Below are 22,496 nucleotides of genomic sequence, written 5' to 3'. Positions count from 1 at the left end.
CAATATTTCAAACTAAGAGAGAGCATTAAACTGAAAAACATGTGAGATGGAATTGCTTTTTAAGAGCAAATTTAAAAAACTGTGTGCATTAATTGTGTAGTCACTTGCTTTAGTAGAGCTTTTCTAGGCTTGTAATGCCCTGCTGATCATACCTCAGTTAGAGGTTCCCTTACAGAAAACACTGCAATGACTCCACAGACCCTTAAGCAATTCATAAGACTTTTAGGATTGTATAAGCCCTGTAATTGCTCTAGTAAAACTAACAAAGAGCATTCCAAATTGTGCTTTATTTGTTTAGTGATGAGTATTATCATGAGGACATTGTTTTTATAACAAAAATGCAAAAGACAAGCCAAAATAAAGCCGAAAAGAAACAAGTTAATTTTGTCATGCGTTTATATATAAATACTAACAGTAATTTGAGCTAAATGTACATGAATACTTTCTCATTCAAGCCAAATTATATCCCAAGCAGACTGTTCCCAAACAATGCCCGAGTCCTCAAGTGTTTTTGCTTAAAAAAATTGAGTTAATGTAGCAAATATCTAGGCACAAATAGATGAGTAAAAGCTAGGATTTTTTTTCTCCATTGTTTTCTCAGACCATACAAAAGCATGTCTCTTAGCTCACCACTGAAATACATTTTGGTTCAGAGTATTTGATTTAGCTCTGTATGTTTCTTGACTTTTACTAGTTTGATTTAAGAACAGTATTACACAATGTAGGTTTTTTCACATGGTTTATGATTTGACTGTGAGGCATTTATGATGCAATAAATACTGGTTGTATTGTTGGCTAGAGGATTTAGCAATCGAAAACAGAAAACTGATGGAAATTGGTGGATCAAGTCTAGCTGATAGAAGTAATATCTACAGCTACAGACTCTAGCACTGGTAAAGATAAAGTCAATGCAATACATACTTTATGTTTAGTAGATAACGGGAGCTTGGAGGGAAAGCAAGAAACAGGATTTAATAACAGTGGACTTTCAGTGTTCAGTGGAAACTTGTTATGGCATCAGATAGGAAACACCAACAGCCATACAAGAAACTGTCAACAGAAACGGTTGGACATGATGATCTCAGAGGTCTTTTCCAACCGAGCGATTCTGTGATTCTGTGATTCTGTGTGAAACATGGTGTATCAGCGTCAGAACCAACATGAGAGATGACTGGTGGAGGAGAGAGTGAAGAGACCCAGCTCCTCCCTCATCTTGGCGGCATATGTGGTGGTGAGAGGGAAGAGGGCCAGGGGTGTTTCCTCTTGTGCTTCTTCAAGTTGTCCCTAATGCACTGACAAAAATAACTAGAAGCAACAGTGTTGTCAGGGCACGTGAGTCAAGGGACTCCTTGGTTAGATACTAGTGAGTCTGGAGAGACCTGCTTTGTTCCGTCTCTAAGGGTTGCCTAAGGACAAAACGGCTTTGGCTATATCTGAGATGGAGGGAGACAAGCTGGCTTCAGCCACCTAGCCTGGATCCTGCTGATCACATCAAAGCGGCGACCTTTAGCACAGCTGCTGACCTTTCTAATGCTCTGGACCTCACAGCACTTTTCCACAAGTGCTGAGGTCTTGACTGTCACCCTGCGCAGCTACAGTACTACCAGAGGACGTGGGTTCAGGGAGGCCTCTGTGTGCCCTGATCACAACAGTGGTTGGACATCATTAGCAACCTGGTGTCTTGCTGCTCAGACAGACCCAGGGGATTCTTCCAATCAGTTGCAGCTGGCTCCTGAGAGAGCCCTTATAGGCACAAGTCCCCACCACCACTGACAGAGACAGCCCCAGGATGAGCAAAAAGCTTGTCAGAAACCTAATAGGGTGTCCTCTACCACCTCCTGGGCTGCAAACTACTGTACTTCAAGTCAGTCCTAAGCTCCACAACTCTCAGTGAAATGTGGAGCTGACATCTCCCAGTTTCTGGCCAGTGTCAGTAGAGGCTGATGTAGCCTATCTTTGCTAAGGCTTCTTGGGTGACAGGGATACTATGAACAGCATGAAACAAAAAGTTACTTTCCTGTTTTCACTGCTTGGTTTCTTGCCTTGCTTCCTCAAAGCAGTTGCACGGTCCTGAAGGTGTGATGGGGAAGTGAGAGTGAGGACACCTGGGCATTTGTTCTTGCATCATCTGCCTTTGCATTACGCTTGACATAACTGGGCTGCAACAGCACATAAGGTGATGGGAGAGGGATGTGCTCACTCTCTGGTTTAGGATAATTTTAAAACCAACAACTCTAGTGGCAGAAGCTGCTGGCACTGTGATTTCCCTGCACCTCTGCATGCTGTGAGCAGGTTACATAGCACACAGAGGCTGACCGAGGCTCCAGCTGCATTGCTCCTCTCACAGTTGGTTTTGACTGACAACATTCGGGAATGTCCCAGAAAAAAGATCTGCACAAGCATAGCCCAAGTGAGTTAGCAGTTACGATTATGAGCTCCCCTTTTATCTCTTCTCCCAAGCCTCTACTTTCTTTGCATCCAAAGTCACAACAGGAAGATATCCTACCTTACTGTAGGATATCCCGTCAAACACAGAGGTGATTTCAGCTGGAGATGACACATCGACCACAATTGGGTGGGAAGACAGCAAAGAGTCATCCTTCATTACAGGAAGCACATCATCAATTAAAACCTGTTCAAGCTGAGAAAGAAAATATGTCAGCATAAAAACAAAGGCAGGAGTATACTCCTAACTTCACAAAATAAATAATTTGAACTGCAGCTTCTCTAGGGGGAGGCAGTTGGATGAAATTTTACCTACTCTAAAGAACTACTTGCAAACTCTTTACATCTGAGAGGGGAGGGATAATTTTTTTCCTTAACTAACATACATTGTCTTTTACAAATCCTGTTTTCCCATGTGTATCATAACATGAAAAACTCCACAGTAGGCAAAAAAGGGAGCCTGTATTACCAATTTCAGAAGTATGACAATATCTGCAAAGCACCATGGGCTCCTCTTGCAAAAATGGAGTTGGAAGGGAAGGAGGGAGGAAGAAGGTAGCTTTCCCCATCCCAAAGTTTATAACTTTTAAAGAGTGATTTTTTTTTTAAATTAATAAATAAATGAATAAAGAATAAATTTCTATTTAGTTTTCATCTTCTAATACTCACTAGGACAATAACACTGAAATGGCTTTAGATCTTAAAAGAGCATGGTGTCTAGATATGAAAAGGTCTTTTAAATTTTAAGCTCAGTAATTAAAATTATTCTTACATAGTTAGCACAACAGATCCTCTACTTCAAAGTGTAAAAGAAGTGAGCTAGGAATGAATTTGTTCTCAGCCTCACACAACGTGCATGAGAAAAGATATTTATGGGGAGCAGGGAGGGTTGCAGGGGAAGCACCAAGTAGACACTGCCTACTTCTAAAGTCGCTGGTCTCGGGGGCTAGTAGGTTTTGACAACGGACTCAACCTATGCAAAACCTACCGTGCTTCCTTCTACTGGTGTATATTAGATATTTTCTAGTAGCCAGAATCTCATTGCACCCGGACAGGTGGGGGAAATATGCTGCTATGTGCCATCACGTCTCTTTGGGAGGTGAATAAGGAAAGAGCAAGAAACTTACCTTTATTCACACACTGTTATCATTCCTCAGTCTATAATGGTAATTAAGATTACCCTCTTTGTCTGCAACCCCCTAAAGTGACTGGACCTGGTTTTGTTGCACAGTTAGTGATGTGGGCCATCCACTATCTTTACCTATTTTTGCACTGTGTGGAGCAGAGATTGTTTGAGTTGGAGCATTTGAAATGACACATAAAATGATGGCAGCAGCTGGATGCGGGGTCTGACATTTTCCTTGACAAATAGCCCAAGCTGTGGAGATGGGACCAGGTTCCCAATCCTCACTAGGTCAGATAAAGATCCTAGGACATATCCCATGAAGAAACACTACAGTCCAACAAAATAAATAAAGGGAATCATCTTTAAACAACCTTGTAAAATTGGTAAGGCTCTGTCTAGAATCCACCTAGGTATTATTTGCCATAATAATAACCTAACACATCCCTCACTTGATAAAAAGGAATAACTCTTCTTTGCAGACTAAAACTTTACAAAGTTTACTTTGACTAGTTTCAGACCATAAAATAAGAAGGTGGAAAAGCTTAAACCAACTTTTTCTTTCTGCACCATGTTAGTTTTCTGTAAATATGTATACTTTGATCGTCCCTGTCTAATTTTTACTCCCTTCCAAGATGCTCCCCCCAGCCCCATCAACCTTCCACAAGACAGAAATAATTACCATTTGCCAGTCAGGTTCTGCAGCATTTACTCCCAGGAACTCAAAATAACTGGCAAATCCTTCATTTAACCACAAGTCATCCCACCAGTCCATGGTCACGATATTTCCAAACCACTACAATTATAAACATTGAAAGATGTAGTGTTAGCTAAATGGTAAATGTACATTTCAGTATCTCACATCTCCACATAGAACATGCATTTGTTCCCTTTTCTTCCTGTTGCCAGATGAAAATTATAATAATTCTGGGGTTTAAATAGGAATTCAGGCCTCATCTTGTGTTAAAACACCACTTTTATTATAAAATTACATATTACTGGGGAGATTGCTAATGACTCATGTGCCACTGAAAATATTTTTAGTTTCTTCCTCTTGATTTGATGATTTGTGCTTGCAAGGATGTTTTCAGACAGCCTCCACAGTGTATAGTTGTCCCTATTTGCTTGCCCAAAAGAGACATCTGTACATGCAAATTAGTTCTTTTAAGACATTTCAGACAGATTTTTAGAAGATGGCTCATAGTCTGGACCCAAGCATCTCACTTCCTGAGAAAAATTCAAAGGCAGTAGTTCTGGTACTTTAAAGCTCTAATGGGGAACTGTTTTAACATGGTATTTTTCAATCAATTTGTGAGCACATGTAGAAGATTCTGAGATGGAGTTAATGACAGTATTTTCAAGATTAAAATGCTGCAACTACACCTTTGAAGCACTGTAAAAATTAATCATGTCCTCAAATGTACCTGATGAACGAGCTCATGGGCTACCACAGCAGCTACTCTCTGTTTGTTGGAAGTGGCCGACTCTTTGGGATCATACAGCAGGTTTGTTTCTCTGTATGTGATCAGCCCCCAGTTCTCCATAGCACCCGTCCCGAAATCTGGAATAGCTATTTTATCTACATTGAAAGAAACAGAACATGATTACCACTGCATCCCTTAAGCAACTTAGCCTGTCCTCTTTCTGCATATTTACAGCTTGTTTTGCTTACCATTTGTGATTCTGACTTGCTGCTGTGGATGCAGTCTATAACCTATGCTTAAGAAGCAGGGGACTGGCCTACAGCAGCTGATGGTAAGCATCCTGGCTCTGCTTAGATTAATAGAGCGAGGATCAATTGCACAAACTCAGGATCTGCTCTGCAAGGTGAGGCTATGCCACCTCCTGGGAATGTGCGTATCATACATTACTTAATTTTGGATTCAGAAATTAATAGTATTGTCTGGGGATGTGCCGTAGGCAGTAAACCTCCTGGAAGTATCTGTAGCATAATGAGGCATGTCATTGTTTGTCACACTGTTGTATTAAAAATATTTATTGACATGTTAACTGAACTAAATCCCCCATGCAGTGAACAACATCTGCTTCTACTCCCAGTAATTTGTGAGGGTCACTCATTTATGGACAGTAATCAATATCAGTTTAAATGAGAATTGCAGAATCCATTGGACTCGCATTTCCTTCTGCAAATAATGACCCCAGCCTTTCTGTGGGGGGTTAGTGTAAAAGTACAGATTGATTTAAAACTGAATAGAACAAATAGCCCTCACTCCACCCTAACAGAAGATAGGAATTACTTATTTTAATTTAAACAACTTGATTACAGAATCAATGCTGGTAGTCTGGCAAGGACTTCACTGAGAGTCAAAATGAGGATCACAAGTAGAGTGGCAATGCCAGAAGCCATAAATCAATGTGAAATACAATATTTAAATAAACTATTATGCAGAAACATATTTGAATAATCAGATTTTATCTAGATGACTTCTAATACTGAGGGAACAATATAGTAAGTCAAAATTTGTGATCCAACAAATAGACATTCTGAGAAAAACAATATAAAATCTACAACATCTACACTCTGATGCTGCTGACCTGAGGTATCAGTTCACCCTGTAGTGTAGACAGGCCCCTATTCATATGCTGACATGGCAAAGTCGTAAGGCTTTTATGGAAATGAAAGTCTGAATATTAAGCATAGGTGAGACATAGTTTCAATTACTACTAAGGACCAGTGTGTGAAAGAACAATATGTTGAACTGGTTTCCCCAGTTCAGTTGTCGTCAAAAAGCAAACAGATATTTACAGTAAATTCAGATGATGTTTTGAAAGGTTAAAGTAAAAATGTATTATTAAAGTAATACAGGTTAGCCTGATAGGTACATGTATGAATAGCCAAGAAATGATTTGCATAGCATTCTTAATAATCTTCAAAATGATTTGGTTTGTTTGTTTGTTTGTTCATTTTTCCAGTTACATTTTCTTAACCTGTTTGTAGTCAAGATTTTTCCTTCCTTTTGAGTTCATGAACTTAACTGAATTACCTCTTCGGAGGTCTTAGGAGAGTGCATTTCCAAAACTCTGATTACGTTCCAATCTTTATTAGTTCAAACTGCACAAATCAGATCCAGAGTCCAGATAGCCCAAGCTAAAGGATGCCCAAGTACACTACTTTTTTATTTGCTTATTTTATAACCATGGGCAAAATCTGATAGTGTTCTAACTCTTGTTTACCTCTGAATCTTTATTTAGCCCAGCTAAATACAAATTATATACTGGACCACATTCATCTTTCTAAGATGTGAATACACACCCACTTTGCACTAAGGTTAATAAATAGTATGACATACTCCCTGGCAGTTTACATCTTCGCTTATCTCACTGCTGACTTTTGTCCAGAAGTTCCCATGGAAGGGGTATATATTTTACTTAAACTTCTTCTGGCTCTATTCTAGCTCATGATGTTCCTTTGCTGATGACAGCAATGATTTTCCACAAGACACTTTAAAATAACCATGCCAGGAGCAGTGCTTCAGTTCAACAAACTGAACTGTGAGAACTGGTAACTAAACTGTTACTGAGACCAATCCTCCCATCATGACATTTAAGAACATCTTGAACTACATGGGGACAATTTTAAAACATCCTGACATAATATCAGCAGTTAGCAACTAAAAGCTTTCAGGCTTCCATCAAAGCACAGAGACCTGTAGGGGAAACATAACCATAAGAGTGAAATAACAAAATGAAAAATATAAGTATTAATAATCACCTAGTTTTGGAAGAGAATAGTTCAAATTAAAGTACTCTTCAAAGAAGTCAAATATAATTTTTGTTACATTTGCTGCATATTCTGCTGTGTGTAGTTGCAGTGGTTGGGCATAAACCCTCAGCTGTAAAATACAGAGAGACAATTAGAGCAGTCTTCAGTTAAAACAAATTAGAAGGTAGCAAGCATTGAAAAGTCATTTAACATCCATACCTCTAACACTGTAGATATTCTCAGAGAGATTGCTCTGAAATTCTGTTCCTTAACACATTTATTCAACAAAGTTTTTCAAATGTTGTACATAAGAGAGACCAGGTCATGGACATTTCCACACTATGCCTAAATTGTACAACTGAAAGACCAATGTCCAGAAGCTCACAGTGGCCAAGCATGGAGCAGGGCCTGGGTGAATACTAGCCCCTCCCTTGCCAAGGCCTGGTTTTCTCAAGAAGAAAGCCTGGGAGAACGCAATCAAAGGGAACCCACTTGTTCTGAGAAGTTCCTTGATCTGAACTGATCCCATCAGACCAATCGGGAGGAGCACACCTGTCCTGAAATGTGTTTGAAGCCCGTAACACCTTTTTTTCTTAAATTTCTTCCTACCTTTCCTACCTACTGTCATCATAATTTCTTCTTGTGCTTGTACATTTCAGGATCTCAGACCCTCTGAAGACAGTGCATTTCCCAGATCTGTAACTCCTCCTGGATGTGCTGGCCCATGCAGGTTGAATGGCTGTTTTCCCAGGACCTCAGGCCTACAGCCACCTGGGCACAGCTGTGGTGTCTGCTGGGCTGCTGCGCCTCTGGAAATCCCAGAAAAAATCAGCTTGCTTCCCACTGGGCAGGTCCAGGAAAACTGGCACGTTTGGTAGCCCTGTGTGCATTGAGTGACCATTTCTGTGCTCCTCTTGCATATCTGAGCACGCTTTTTTCACTGAACATGAATAATGGTGTGTCGAGTGCTGACCTTTCCATCCTTGAGGCTTGGGGCTGGGACTGCTTTCCTTGACTTACTGTCAAGCAAGAGGAAACCTCAAGGCCTGGAGGACTAGAGTCCTTATGGCACCTGTAACCGTGATGACAAGGTCTACAGCTTGAAAAAGCCTTTTGGGGTGTCTCTACATTGGGAAGACAAAGATTGACTTCAGAGTTTATGGAGTCTTTTGGGAGTCTTTCCCTCAGTCTCTTTGTCCCAAAGCTCAAACAGATCTCTGCCCCAGAGCAGAGCCACAGCACTGGAGTGTCCACTGTAGGCTGTTCTCATCACTGTCCCTCAAAATCTTCAGTGTGGAAAGTAAGAAATGTCTATATGGAGTGAAGTTTCTGGGTTTTGGAAAACCAATCTCATTTTTCAGGCTCTGTGTCTCTTGTGAATGGGCCACATTCTTCTGGCTGTTGGTGTGGCTTGTTTACTCCTCAATGCTGCCTTGCAGCCAGGAGTTCAGGGTCCAAACTGAGCAAAAGAGCCAGCCTACTCTAGGAGGCCTCTTGGAGCCAGACAACACATTGATTTCAGTACTGTGAAATTACACTTCCTCTGACAAGAGGAGAGGATGAGAAAGTGGTCAGAAATAAAGCTGAAATGAAAAAAAACAACCCCAAAAAAAGCTTATGAAATTCAATCGGGAATCTATTCCAGCCAGGGGATTTCCCTCAGGGTCAGTTTGCAATTACAATCTGCAATTTCCACTTCAGTAAGCTCTTTACCCAATTTAGCAGTCTTTGGTCCCCTAGCTGATCCATATTAATGGTGTCCAAAACCTTCAGCATACACTAGAACTGTCTTTGAGTTTCATCTGTATAATCTCCTCTGTGATTTTCCAAACCACATTTGGTACCTGACAGGTAATCAGCTCAGGAGCATAATTTCCAGCCGTGGGCACATTTCCTACCATCGATTCCATTAATGTCTTTGTTAGGGCAATGGTTTTCAGAGCAAACGGCAAGAGTTTTTAAATAATTCACTGTGTCTTGTGAGCTGTATGCTGTGTTATTGTTTATGAAAGCAGTATATGAATCACATGGATGATTTCTGTTGCATGAGGGATTTATTGCTAGCAATTTATACAGCAAACTATGAAATGTTCTTCTCAGCAGTTGGTGAATCTAAATACCTCATTGCTCAGCTGGGCTTCAAAGTTTTTGAAAAGGAATTGTTTGTTTAGGAGAAGGACTTTCTAAATACCTTATTAAAAGCTCTAAAGATAGCCTGTTTTTCCTTGGGAAAAGGTAATTTTTAGTGATGGAGTTTATGTGGCTCCCTTAGCTAAAAGAAATCTTACACATATACTATTATTGGTAAAATGATGCACATGCTAAGAGAAAGGAAATGGTTATGATTTTAACCTCATGGAAAACCATTTTTTCTAGTGCAGGCAAGTCCTCAAACATTGTTTAGTGAATAGCGTTAATAAAATATGTAATAACTGAGGCCTGAATTAGAAGTCGTTTCTTCAGGCTACCTCTGAACTGACACGAATACCCCTGTTTCTATGTACACACACTTTAATTACCATGTTTCAGTGAACACTCCCTTCTATTTAGAAAAGCTACAACCAGTCAGGAACATTGTGGGCTTTCTGTTTTGCTTGGGGAAGAAACAAAAATACTGTCCTCAGAACCATATTCTGGAGCGTGGCATGGACAAGCAGAGAATTTTAACTTTTGCATCACGAAAATAGAGTTTTACACATGTCTTCAGCACTTTAAATTTTTTTCAACCACTCTATGGTCTCCAAAAGCTGCACAAATTCTGATTCTTAAAATAACTAAACTCTAGGGAATATATGTCAAGGCCAAGTAACCAAAGTCCTGTCCCGGGTAATGAATGGAGCAGCCATGCTGAAGAGCATCTGGTTAACAAAACTGTGTGGCTGAGTGGCCTAAAATGTTCTCCTGTTTTGCAGATTACTCAGCCAAACAGCAGGGATCTAAGAATATTGCATTGCTATCTCAAACTAGGCTCCATTTGCTTGGCTAAGTGTAATTTAGCCTTAGGTATTTGTCAAGAAATAATATAAGTGTTCAGCATGATGCTAGAGAGGGTGTAAAGGAGGGAGGCCTCAGCACAGCACTACACCAGGAAGTCGTTGCTAAGAACTGGATCAGCACTTAGGAGATTTATACAAGGCATATTTTCATGTCAGTGGACAGCCTTAAGTAGGGAAGGATTTTCTGTGCTTTTTTGGATAAAGAATCTAAGGAACAGCTTACTTGCTGGGGTAACAGTGATCTGGCTGGGCCTTTGCTGTGGGTTCCCTGCCCACTGGTATCACTGCCAGAGGAATAGGGGGAAAGCACTGCCAGCTCAGCTGAACCCCAAAACCACGTGTTACACCCCTAAAGGGCAAGAAAGGGGAAGCATCAAGAGCATACAGCCCTGGGATCATCCTCTGTCTCAGATTAAAAACAGATATAAACCGATAAATATTTAGCAGTGGGCTGAGCATTCCAGACTAGGTTTAGGCTAAATGAGGAGTTTATGTTGAGGGGCAAATTGTATTTAGGATTTCAGGTTGTGATTGAACATAATGTCTTGTGATCTCCTTATGCCCAATCAGCTGCACCTTCAGAGATCAGCTGCACCTTCAGAGGTTTGAATCTAAGTAAGAACTGGATTGGACTGCCCATTGCATCTAAATAAAGGAGCTATTTTAATTTTATGGATTCAGATTCAGACACACTTCATTAGGGCACCTACCAAATATTCAGCTTGTTTAGGCAGGCACTATCACTTCCATAATTATTTGCAAAGAGCTAACACTGGGTAGATGCCTTTAGCCACTGTTATAAAATAAAGAATATTAGAGACAATACATAATGGTACATAGAATTGTAGTCCTATGTCTCCCTGACTGTAAATAGGAAGACATCAAGTGCATAGATTCACACCTTTTAACCCATAGAAAACTGTAAAACATTTGTATTCATGGCCTGTGAATCTCTCATACCCCTGGACAGGTACATTTTCTGTCTCTGGGCTTCAAGTCAGGGATGAGGTTGGAGAAATAGTGCTCATTCCTCACCTATGTCCTTCTATGGGAGGTACTGATGGGATCTCACCAAGACAGGAGACAGGGAAGGACTACAAAACACTCTTGTCAAGGTCAGAGGGGCCACTGTGAACACCCAATCTGATCGGCTGCATAAAACAGGCTATAGGAAAGGGAAAAATATGTTCCTGTTTGCACTATAAAAAGAGATTATTCACTTGAACCATGTTCAGGTAGCAAGAGGACTTACAGGTTTTCCACTAGCGGATATTTTCTCTACCCACTGAAACTGGTGCACCGCAAAGCATACCAAATAAGTGCTCATGGGAACTGACTTCTCAAAAGTTGTCCGATTCCAGCCACCACCCAGCTGTACAGTTTGCTGCAGAAATGGAAAAATAATTAATTTGGTTTTTGGAATGGCAAACACATGCAGAAGAAGGTACAATATTTCTGTGAAGTCTGTGACTACATAGGAATGATAAATCCCCTCTCCAGGTTCACCTCTTCTGGCATCCCACTGCTGATGGCAGAACAGACAAATTTTTTATCTGCAATACTGCAATACACGAAATGGGACTTTGTTTTTCTGCACTAAATAAGTTGACCTGGTTCTAATTTTGCATCAAGGATTTGAAATCATTCACATACACAGGAATTTTGCCAGCAGATTTCCAGTGTATGCTGATGTGTTTTGTTCTTGAAATAATTGCATAAAATAACACTGCTTTGGACAGATCAGAGAAGAGACTGGATTCTTTCCTCTCTTAAATACATGCGATCGTGTAGGAGTCAGGGATTGCAGAGTTGCTACTTAGGATAAAGACCAGTCTAATGAATCTATCCTGAACTTACTCAGATATAAATTAGCACTTCTAATTGGTGGGTTGTTTAAATGTACTTAGGGTTTAGAGCTGATCATAGTCTTTATTTTGTAAATCAATTAAAAACCGTTCCTGATTTTACCAAACATCCTTAACTCTCAACTGAACTATATGACCAAACCTGCAACCTGTTGTATGTGATTAATTCTTTAAATATTTATTACTGCTATTCTTTATCTGCTATTGCCTGTGTGATAATTTTTTGTGCTTCTTACTGGATGACGAACTTAAATAAGACAAAAGCAAACAGTGTATAAATGACACTAACCTTCTAATAGAGATACAATACTTCATGACATATGTTTTTTATAAATACAACATAAATAAAGCACAGGTAGCGAAAGTTACAGGTAATGTTATTCCATTAGAAAAAAACTTTTTTAGAGATATATTCACAAACCCCTTTTCACAGAGATATTCACAATCTACTTTTCCATTACTTGACTCTATTTTGACTCTATTTTTACTCTACTTTGATATCTTTTGTTCTTTCAACAAAGTCAGAACTTCTGTAAAAAAATGTGAAAAAAAATCACTGATGTGAAAAATGCAAATGAAGTGTACAAGTTTCTGATTTTGCTGAACTGATTTTGCTATGTTGATTATAAAGCTCCACACCACTGAAACTACTGTAGGACGTGTAACACACAACATGCCTTGCATTTACAAACTACTACATTTCCATCTGTTGAAATGATCCGCCAAAGATCTTCCACTACTAAGAACAGAGCTACTGACTCTGTGACCACATCAGATGAAAACATGTCCTGCTATCATCTGTTTGTCAAGCCCAACATGAACCCAGCATAATCTACATTTCCCTGCCTGTACTTGGATTTTATCAAATTAATTAACAAGCGGTAGATAGCCCTTTGAAAGCTTATTTTTTTTATGTCCACACTAGAGGCAAGGTCCACGTGTAAAGGTGTAAAGTTGATCTCAAAAACCACTAAATCTTGATCCCCTCACCTTGCTTGTCAGTACCCTCACTTATCTGAGGTTTGTGAGGAATGGTACAGCAAACACTCCCCTTTCATGTTCATCAAAGTGTCTGGTGCTTTTTCAGGTATCGTAGAAATATTTTTAATAAGAATAGATCAGAGTTTAAATTTGCAAAGGATCTGGGAGGCAGCTGTATCAGATTGGTAATAGTTCTCCCAGCCACATTGCTAGAGGATAGTTAAAGTTTGGGGGACTCCTAAAATAAAACAGTACACAGTAAAGCAGACCTTTGTTTGTCTTCTGGGTGGGGCAATGATTGGGAAGATGCAAATGTCAACAGCCTGAAGGCTGGAATTTGTTGAAGCTCTTTTTATTTTTTTAACTTGGCACTTCAGAACATATTCCTTAGAAATAATACATTGAACTACACATTCAGTTAAACTCTTCATTAGAAACTCTCTTGGCTGAAAGCCTTTCAATCTTCTTCCAGAACACCCAGAGGTAGATAATTGATGCCATTGAATTTCATACAAAACTTGGAATTTGACCCACTAGGCCCAGAAATAGATTATTTAGGAAATTACAGTCATGGTGGGCTGACAAGTGTCCACACCCATGAACCAATAGATGGGACATCAGATCCTGTATTATTAAAAATAATAATCCTAGACTTTCTTGCTAGCAAGATCCTTTGCCATTGGGTTGTGATCAGCAGACCTGTGCTTTGGAACATTATGTAGCTTCAGTGATTATTTTAGAATCCCAGTCTGGGGAGCAGCTGTTTTCCAGAGTATTTCTTCTCTGAGTGCACCTGGTTTGACTGAAAAAACTGTTGATGGTTAGCAGGGGATGCTTATCTAGAGAATCTGAATAGAGAGGGACAGCTAGCTAAAGAGAGAAGAGACATTTCATTTCTGCTTTAGATTGGTCTCTGTATTGCCCTGTTGTGTGCTGACTGACCACTGGGAGTTCTAACCAGTTAACTAGTCCTGGTTTTGGGAATATTTATTAACTATCAGCTTTATAGTGTCTGGGTGGTAGGGTCTGTGAATGCATAAGGACCTTGTGATCCGTGCTACTTTTCCAGTGGCTTTACAGAACTATTCTACTTAGGCAGTACAGTTGGGAAATACATACCTGTACTGGCATGTTTGAAAGTGCTTGGTATGCTTCCTGATGGATGATGGATATGTTGTAAGTTGCCTTTTTGTTGGGCTCATCAAAGCAAGGAAATGATTTCCGTGCATCTGTTGGCTCATGATCAGTAGCTGCAATGCTCCTTAAACAAACAACATATTGGCAAGCCTTTATTACATACCTTTTAAATCTTATCTGCAATTTCTCAGTATAATTATTTAGCAATTTTACAAACCAAAGTCAACTACAAATATTTGTGTGTACTTGTCCATTCATAAAAGTATGTGACATCCCAAAAGCACAAGCTGACATCGTATAGGCATGTGCAACATGTACACCTCGAAGTCTGTCAACATCCACTAGGTTTCAGAGCAAAAGCTAAAGCCAGTTACTTGTCATCATATATTTCTAGGAGCCAGGCAATAAGATATGAATGACCCGTCATGAATGGTAAAAATTTTGCTTAAAATTTTATGCTTAAAATAAACCATTGTTAGTATCATCTGAAAGGAAATTAAGGTCCTGGTACAGGGATATTTACTTAAGTCACTCCATGTGTTGTTTACCCACTAGAGTGTTGGGATTATCATCTTGAACATCTTCTAAGAAGACACCTTGGAATTGCATAAGAGCTCCTCAAATCTCATTCTGCTTGTGTGTTTGCTTTTCTCCAGTTACCACATACAGTTTTCTGCTGGTGCTATTGTGCTCATCTGAATCCATTTAAGAAACTGCTGGAGAAAGCATGGAAGGTCCAGGTAAGCATCCTAGTACATAACTGATGCTATGCTAGCCATGCTGGAGGGGTTAGAAAGTTGTCATCTCAGTTATGCAGAAACATCTGGAGGAGTTAGACAATAGGGGTCATGTAAAATAATAAGCTGAAGGTTGTGAATGTTTGTATCGTGTCTGCTTCTCACAGTGACATTTGGCTCCCCCGTTAATGAACCGTACAGTGGCAGAATGGATTCTACAGTGATTGATGGTGAAAGGGATCTCAGATGCTTCTTCAATTAATCTGGAATGTTGGGCATTTTTTGACAGCACTTCTACAGCTGTTCCAACTATATTAAGGTAGTTATTCTTTCCAAAAAGTAATTAAAAGTGTACATCATAAATTACAGATCTGCAGCAATCCTACAAGTTCACTTGACAACCAATTTTTCAGTGTTTCTGTTGCCCCTGGCATTTTCCTGTGATGCTTAAATACTAAACTGGTCATTAGGAACTTGTAGCAGCAAGGGTCATTTACAAGCCCGATAGAGGTAATATATCTGAGCTCTTACCATTCATGTTCACTGGAATAGTAACTCAAAAGATCATGGGTAGAAAGCATAATGAACATTCACCTTACCATAACTTCAGACTCAATAGTTTCTTTTGCTTGGTAGATTGTTTGATGTCACTCTCTACTTTTTGTAGGATTTGAAATCTATTTCACAATTAAGTTAACTTGAAGTCCCTAGGGCAATGCTTCACAGCTATTGTGTAAAAAATTGGCTATATATTTTGACACATTTATGTCTTGTTCCTACACACTGATAACACTGTGATATCTCTGTTGATTTATAAGGTGATGATCCATCTATCATCATACATTTGTGGAGGCAGACAGACATCAGCACTGCAAAACCTTAGCACTACCATTCCTATGGGGTAGATGATGAGACCTCCAGGCTATGGCATACATAGAAGTGGCACTAGAAATGTGAAATAATGTAATTTCCTTTCAAACTCTATAATGTAGTTTTTAGATAAGATATTCTTCACTGGTTGATGGCTTCTACCCCTCTACTTGCTGCTGATGTGCAGAAATTTAAATGAGAACTAGAGATGACAGAGAACATTTCAGGTTCTCTCTGCATTCTCTGCTACGCTTTTTCTTTCAATTTTTGTTTCTGTTCTCTCTCTTAATCTTAATCCTAACCCCAATCCTAATCCCAATATAAATCCTAATCTCAATCCTAGTCCCAATCCGAATCCTACTACTAATCTCAATCCCAATCCAAATCTTAATTCCAATCTCAATCTCAATCCTAATTTTGTTGTTTAAGTTGTAGTTTTTATTTTAATAATTTATTGATGATTTGTGTGGAAAGATGTTCGTGGCAGAGAAAATTTTTACCTAAGCTTCATAATTAATAGATTAATTTGTATAATTAATTATTAATTCATGAATAATTAGGGATGGGGTAGTGTGTACAGGTGTAGTGGGTGTATATGTGTAGTCTGTATAGAGTAATAGTAGTATGAAAAGAAAAATATTAAAAATAGTAAGTCTGGTGCAGCAATAGAAATCCACTTGCTTCCCAGGAGTAAATTTTTAAATTTTTTTAAATTTAATTTAATTTACTTACTCTTAGGAGCAAGTTATTTTCTAAAGCTGCTAAATTTTATTTTTTTTTAAGTTTAGAGAGAAAAAGACAAACAAGAAAAAAAGACAAAGACAATGAGAAAGAGAAACACAGAACAAAGAAAAAGAAGAAACAAAGACAAAGAGAGACAAAGGAACAAGAAACACAAAGCAATGAAAACAAATAAATGGTTACTGTAAAGGTGATGGTGAAGCATGTTATATAAATAAGTTTCCTCTGTTGTTTGTTTGGTTGGATTTTTCACCAGACATCTGCTATTTTCATTTGAAGCTTTCTCTTTATTGTTTTGGAGAGCAGGTGAATAATGACTACCTGTACCCCTTTATCATGCTTTTTCACAGAATCACAGAATATTAGCAGTTGGAAGGGACCTCGAAAGATCATCCAGTCCAACCCCCCTGCCAGAGCAGGATCACCTAGACTAGGTCACACAGGAACGCGTCCGGGAGGGAGTTTGAATGTCTCTAGAGGAGGAGACTCCACAATCTCTCTGGGCAGCCTGTTCCAGTGCTCTGTAATCCTTACAGTGTAAAAGTTTTTCCTTATGTTCAGATTGAACCTCCAATGCTCCAGCTTGCTCCCATTGCCCCTTGTCCTGTCATTGGCTGTCACTGAGAAGAACCTGTCTCCTTCCTCCTGATACTCGCCCTTTACAAATTTATAAACATTCATGAAGTCACCCCTCAGTCTCCTCTTCTCCAAGCTAAAGAGACCCAGCTCCCTCAGCTGCTCCTCATAAGGGAGATGCTCCACTCCCTCGATCATCTTTATGGCTCTGCGCTGGATTCTTTCAAGCAATTCCCTGTCCTTCTTGAACTGAGGGGCCCAGAACACTATAGACTCTTAATGTATTTCTTATGTAGACTATAGACTCTTAATGTCTCATGGCCAGCAGGTCAAGGGAGGTGATTCTGCCCCTCTACTCTGGTGAGAACCCACCTAGACAACTGTGTTCAGCTCTGGAGTCCCCAATATAAGAAGGACATTGAGCTGTTGGAGCAGGTCCAGGGGAGGGCCACGAATATGATCAGAGGGTTGGAGCACCTCCCCTATGAGGACTGACTGAGAGAGTTGGGTCTGTTCAGCCTGGAGAAGAGAAGGCTCTGAGGGGACTTCATTGTGGCCTTCCAGTTCCTGAAGGGGTCTTACAGAAAAACTGGAGAGGGACTTTTCACAAGGGCAGGTAGCGATAGAACTAAGGGGAATGGTTTTAAACTGGAAGAGGGTAGATTTAGACTAGATATTAGGAAGAAATTCTTTACTGTGAGAGTGGTGAGACACTGGCACAGGTTACCCAGGGAAGTTGTGGATGCCCTCTCAGTGTTCAAGGCCAGGTTGGACAGGGCTTTGAGCAACCTGGTCTGGTGGGAGGTGACCCTGCCCATGGCAGGGGGGTTGGACTGGATAAGCTTTAAGGTTCCTTCCAACCTAAACCATTATATGATTCTATGATTCTATGATCTGGCTGAGACTGCATCCAGCTGTTGTTCCCAAAATAAAACAGTGCTGCATTTAGAACCATGATGAATTTCCATTTTGGTTTTGTTTTTGTGGTTTGTTTTGGGTTCCGCCCCCCCCCACCCCCCCCAAAGCACAGGGGTGAGTGCAAAAATCCCTCCCCTTGAGCTAATTACAGTGTTTTTCTCCTAGTCTTCCCCTAAATTCAGATTAATTTCTTCGAAGAAAATTTTCTCCTTGAGAAAGAGATCCAGGAGTGCCACGTCTGTACACTAAAGAATATTTTGCCTTTTCCTAATCAATAAAATCCTAAATGCAAATCTCCCTGCTAAAGATGTGCCCAGCTGAGCACCTTTTATAAGCCTCTTGTTCTCCTCTTACAGAGGACAGAGAGAATTCCTATAAAAAGAAAGCCATACCTTGTCACTAATAGTAATACAAAATAAAAACCAGCTTCTGTGACATGTTTGTATTATCAGTAATATTAAGGAGACAATAAAATAAAACCAGTTTTAGCAGATTCTTTGAGAGAAACTAAAGATTTAAAAGAACCCATTACACCAGGCAAAGACTCTTGTTGTATTCTGTTCCTTAATATCTGAAAATAACACTGCATCATGCATAGTAGGAAGGACAGTTATTCTCCTTTCATCAATGGGGAAATGAAATGCACAGACAGAGTAATAGCTTCACCAAAGGGCTTTAGTGCTTACAGCTGGATTCAGGCACCAGCAGGGGGAAATAGGCAGGTCTATGTCTAAAATCTCCATTCTCGAAGTTTCTGCTTTCCTGCTCCCTACGTGCATGTCCACACCAATTCAAATAGTTGCATTCCCTAAGTATCTCAAGATCTCTTCTGGGCATGTCCAAAACCACCTTTGTCCTGACATGGATTGTGTGATCTGTCTGAACAGTATTCCCATATGAGGCGTTCTTCCTAAGCCTCCCAAGGATCCCAGACTTGCAGGCATGTTCAGCACATGTCTACCTGTTTTCCACAAAATGTGGTGGGAGATTTGAATCTAAGCAACAGCAGAGTCTGGATTTGTGCCCAGTTTGTAAACAAAAGGCATTATAGCAATGCTTTGGCAAACCTTTGCCCTCACAGATAGCTGGGGAGCTGTTATTAATTCTCTCAAAAGGTCCCACTGCTTCTAACACTGCAGGGATGGAGGAGTAGGTTAATTACACATTGGCTCTCATTTTCAACTCAGCTCCCTTCTCTCTAACATCTGCTATTAACAGACTTGCTTGAGTTTTCCTATTACCTGATCCCATTTGTATTTACTTACATGACAAAAAAGGAACTATTTGGGTTGAATTTTTCCAAGGGTGATGTCTGCCTCAGGCAAAGGTGAAATAAAAAAGCTATTTCCTCTCAGCATTGGTTTTTAGTAGCAATTCAGGGGAAAATGCAATTTTAATAAGTAATAAAACCCTTCCCTTGCCATCCTTTCTCACCCCATCCTCTCACCCACCCTCAAGCCCCGTAGCAGCAACTTGGCTGGAGGTTGCTTTCATTTCAAAGCTGTACTTGTCACTATCATGTACAACCCCCCTTCCACCCTCACAATCTGCCCAAACTAACCACATGAAAAGCATTTCAGAAATCATCATTCACACATTCTTATTAGAGGCCTTATAGAGTCTAACAAACAAACTCACATGCCCAAGTTCCTTTTTGTGTTGAGTGTTTTCAAACTGCTGGCTAGGATCATCTTTGCAATTGTAGCTTCCAGCATCCAAATCAAGAAGTAGGAACCCTCTTGAAATGAGCTCACGTTTTATGCTTTCTCTAGCTCAACAAGTTCTCCTTTCTTTCTGCTGTCAGGTGCTTGGTCCTTGTATTCCTACACTGGATCTGAGGGATGGGCACTTACCTCTCCTGCTCTGTGACTGGGAAACCTGCATTCTGGTCCTGCTGTTCTGGTGTTGTGACAGACCTGGGGCAATTTGTTTAATATCTAGGTATCCTTCACCAATAAAAAGGAAACACCTCAACTTAGAAAGATGCTAAGAGATTACACTTTAAACCTGCTGTAGAGATGTCAAATGCTCAAAGTATAAAACCAAAGCACCTTCTGAGTCAAAGCAATACTGAGGTGGTAGATGGAGGAAAACAAGAGGGAAAGAGCTGGCTGGGGTTCAAGCTGTTCTCCACATGGCCTCTTCACAGATAACTATTTTTACGTATGAAAAATCAATACTTGCTTTTTTCCTCTGCCTCTTGGATGTGCTGCTGCTGGTGCCTGTCACTGCTGCTACTCCTGGCATTGCCTGTCAGTGGCTGAACGGAGCTGATGTGACTCTCACTCATGACACCATTGTCCCAGGGGAAGAAACAAGTGCCATGAAAGCACACCAGTGTTTGTTTCCATGTTCCTCTCACAGGGCTTTGGAATGGTCTAGCTAAGTTTATTTGCTAGCCATAAAGGCTGGAATGAGTTATTTCAGAAATGTAAATTTTGGAAAATGGATGAGTTTCCTCTCCATACATTAACTGTGAAGAAATGCATCTGAGCAGTGGGCAATGGCTTTTTCAAGCTTCCACCTTGAAGTAGTGCAAACCTGGGAAGCAGAATGGGTTAATTGAACTGGCAGAGCCTTTGTAATCTTTCAATAACTATTGATAAATTAAAAAGAGAGAGCTGGAGCTGGAGCATAAAAAACCCAAGTCAAATATAACCTTCATCATTTGGACTTTCCTACCCTTAATTTAAACCAGCTGCAGGAGGGACAGGGAAGTTCTGTTTTGGATATTCCTCAGGCTTACAATGTCAAGGAGGGACGATGTCAGGAAAACTACCACAAGAGCATTTTACAACAAAAATGTTACTTTGGGGAGTGACAGGAGAAAGTGCTGAGAGCTGTATGCTATTTATTGTACTACAGAGATAAAAACACACCTCGATCCCTTCAGCTTTCTGAGGGAGCCATTTGTAAAGCTCAAGAATAACCTGGGACCAGTAAAGTTTGAAAAGTTTTTCAGAATAATAACAACAAACCCCTCATCTCTTCAGCCCACATTCATTTGTCAACAGCCAAAAGTTTTTGAATACAGCATCTTCCTTAGGGGAATGAGGAAATGAAAGAACAGCCCAGAAATGTCAGCAAGTTGGTGAGAGACAAAACTGAGAAGCTGAACAGGAATAGAGCAGGCCTGAGCAAGTAGAAATAGAGAAGAACGTTTAATAAATAAAAGAAAAACTGCTTTACTTGATCTGTCCATTCTCAGTGTAGGTGGTCCTGTAAAACCCAACCAGGGAACCATTCAGCCAGCCTTGAAACTTCATGGTGAGTACATAGGGATCACTTTCATCAGTGACAGGGAGCTCTGCTTCTGCCTTCATCACTATGTACTCCTGTGGCTTGTACTCAAAGCAGTCATTCAGAGCTATCTGCTGTCCTGAGGATTTCCAGAGCGTGGGCATTTCTGTAATCTTGGTCTCTCGCAGGTGGAGCCACAGGTAGCTGGTAGATCTTTCCAAAGCAATAGATATGCTGACTGTCCCAGTGTAAATGTCTGTCTCCATTTCAGGCTTAATTTCCAGATCATAGTGGACAGGCTTGACATAAGTGGGTAGCCTGAAATGTCTCCAGTCTCCAGTTTCATCATTTTTAGCAGGACAAGGACCCAAATCCACCGGGGGAGGAGGGTTTGTTGGCTGATCTGTTCCTTCTGAAGGTTCCTGAGATTTAGGTCTGCTCAATCCCACACCAAGTCCCACAGCAAGACCTACAACGACCACGACGCCACAGATTATAGCCACATGCTTTGCCTTCATGCAGTACCTCTTGGACTTCTCATCGTCAAAATCCATGCCCTCCATCTCAGCTCCTGGGTCTGTTCTCAGAGCAAAACATTAACCGTGAAAAAGCTTGTTAGTACTTCAGGACTCGTATTCAGTAAACTCAGCAAACTTGGTTTGTATTTTAATTGTGTAGCTATAGCTGTTCTCTGCCTGTCTCCCCCACCTCGCTTTCCACGAAACACTCAATTAATTAAAGACAACATGCATTTGGAGGAAATGTGAATGATCAAAAGGAGTGCAGCTGGACTGAGAGATGGAGGGAGCCGACACAGATGAACATTGTTCCTGCTGGACTCTCCTTATAAGCAGCGCAACCCCACCCCCAGCCCCTCCTGCTCTGGCCTGAGTTAAATATAAAACAGCGCTGTGTTAATCAGCAGTTAGGAGATGATTGAATGCCAAAGCTCTGTCAGCAGCTTTCAGAAAGAGTTTGCAGACAGAGGTGCAACTGCTGCAAACCCTCAACCTTTGCCACTACCTCTTCCTTTTCTGCTGTGTCTTGTTTGGGTTTTTGAGGTTTGGGGTTTTTTTACTTTTTCCTTTTACTAGCAAAGATTTCCTTGAATTTCCACCCTATAGCTTGTGAAATGACATCTCC

The 22,496-nt window shown here is 40.3% G+C and overlaps 1 protein-coding gene across 1 annotated transcript in view; it reads right to left on the bottom strand.

The window, feature by feature from the left end:
• ENPEP (glutamyl aminopeptidase (aminopeptidase A)) overlaps positions 1 to 22,151 on the bottom strand; it is a 38,096-nt gene extending 15,945 nt beyond the window's left edge. Inside the window, exons 1-7 of the mRNA XM_010185080.1 lie at positions 21,303 to 22,151; positions 14,254 to 14,395; positions 11,541 to 11,672; positions 7,302 to 7,422; positions 4,993 to 5,147; positions 4,251 to 4,364; positions 2,507 to 2,641 (exon numbers count right to left, since the gene is read on the bottom strand). Of these exons, the coding sequence (XP_010183382.1) occupies positions 2,507 to 2,641; positions 4,251 to 4,364; positions 4,993 to 5,147; positions 7,302 to 7,422; positions 11,541 to 11,672; positions 14,254 to 14,395; positions 21,303 to 21,916 (1,413 nt within the window). The 5' untranslated portion in view covers positions 21,917 to 22,151. The remainder of the gene's footprint in view (positions 1 to 2,506; positions 2,642 to 4,250; positions 4,365 to 4,992; positions 5,148 to 7,301; positions 7,423 to 11,540; positions 11,673 to 14,253; positions 14,396 to 21,302) is intronic.
• Between the last annotated feature and the right edge of the window lie 345 nt (positions 22,152 to 22,496).

The sequence above is a fragment of the Mesitornis unicolor genome, unplaced genomic scaffold (genome assembly GCF_000695765.1).
Source record: "Mesitornis unicolor isolate BGI_N332 unplaced genomic scaffold, ASM69576v1 scaffold9125, whole genome shotgun sequence".
NCBI lineage: Eukaryota > Metazoa > Chordata > Aves > Mesitornithiformes > Mesitornithidae > Mesitornis > Mesitornis unicolor.
Note: the sequence above shows the minus strand (reverse complement) of the source record. Positions and strands in the feature narration are given on the sequence as shown.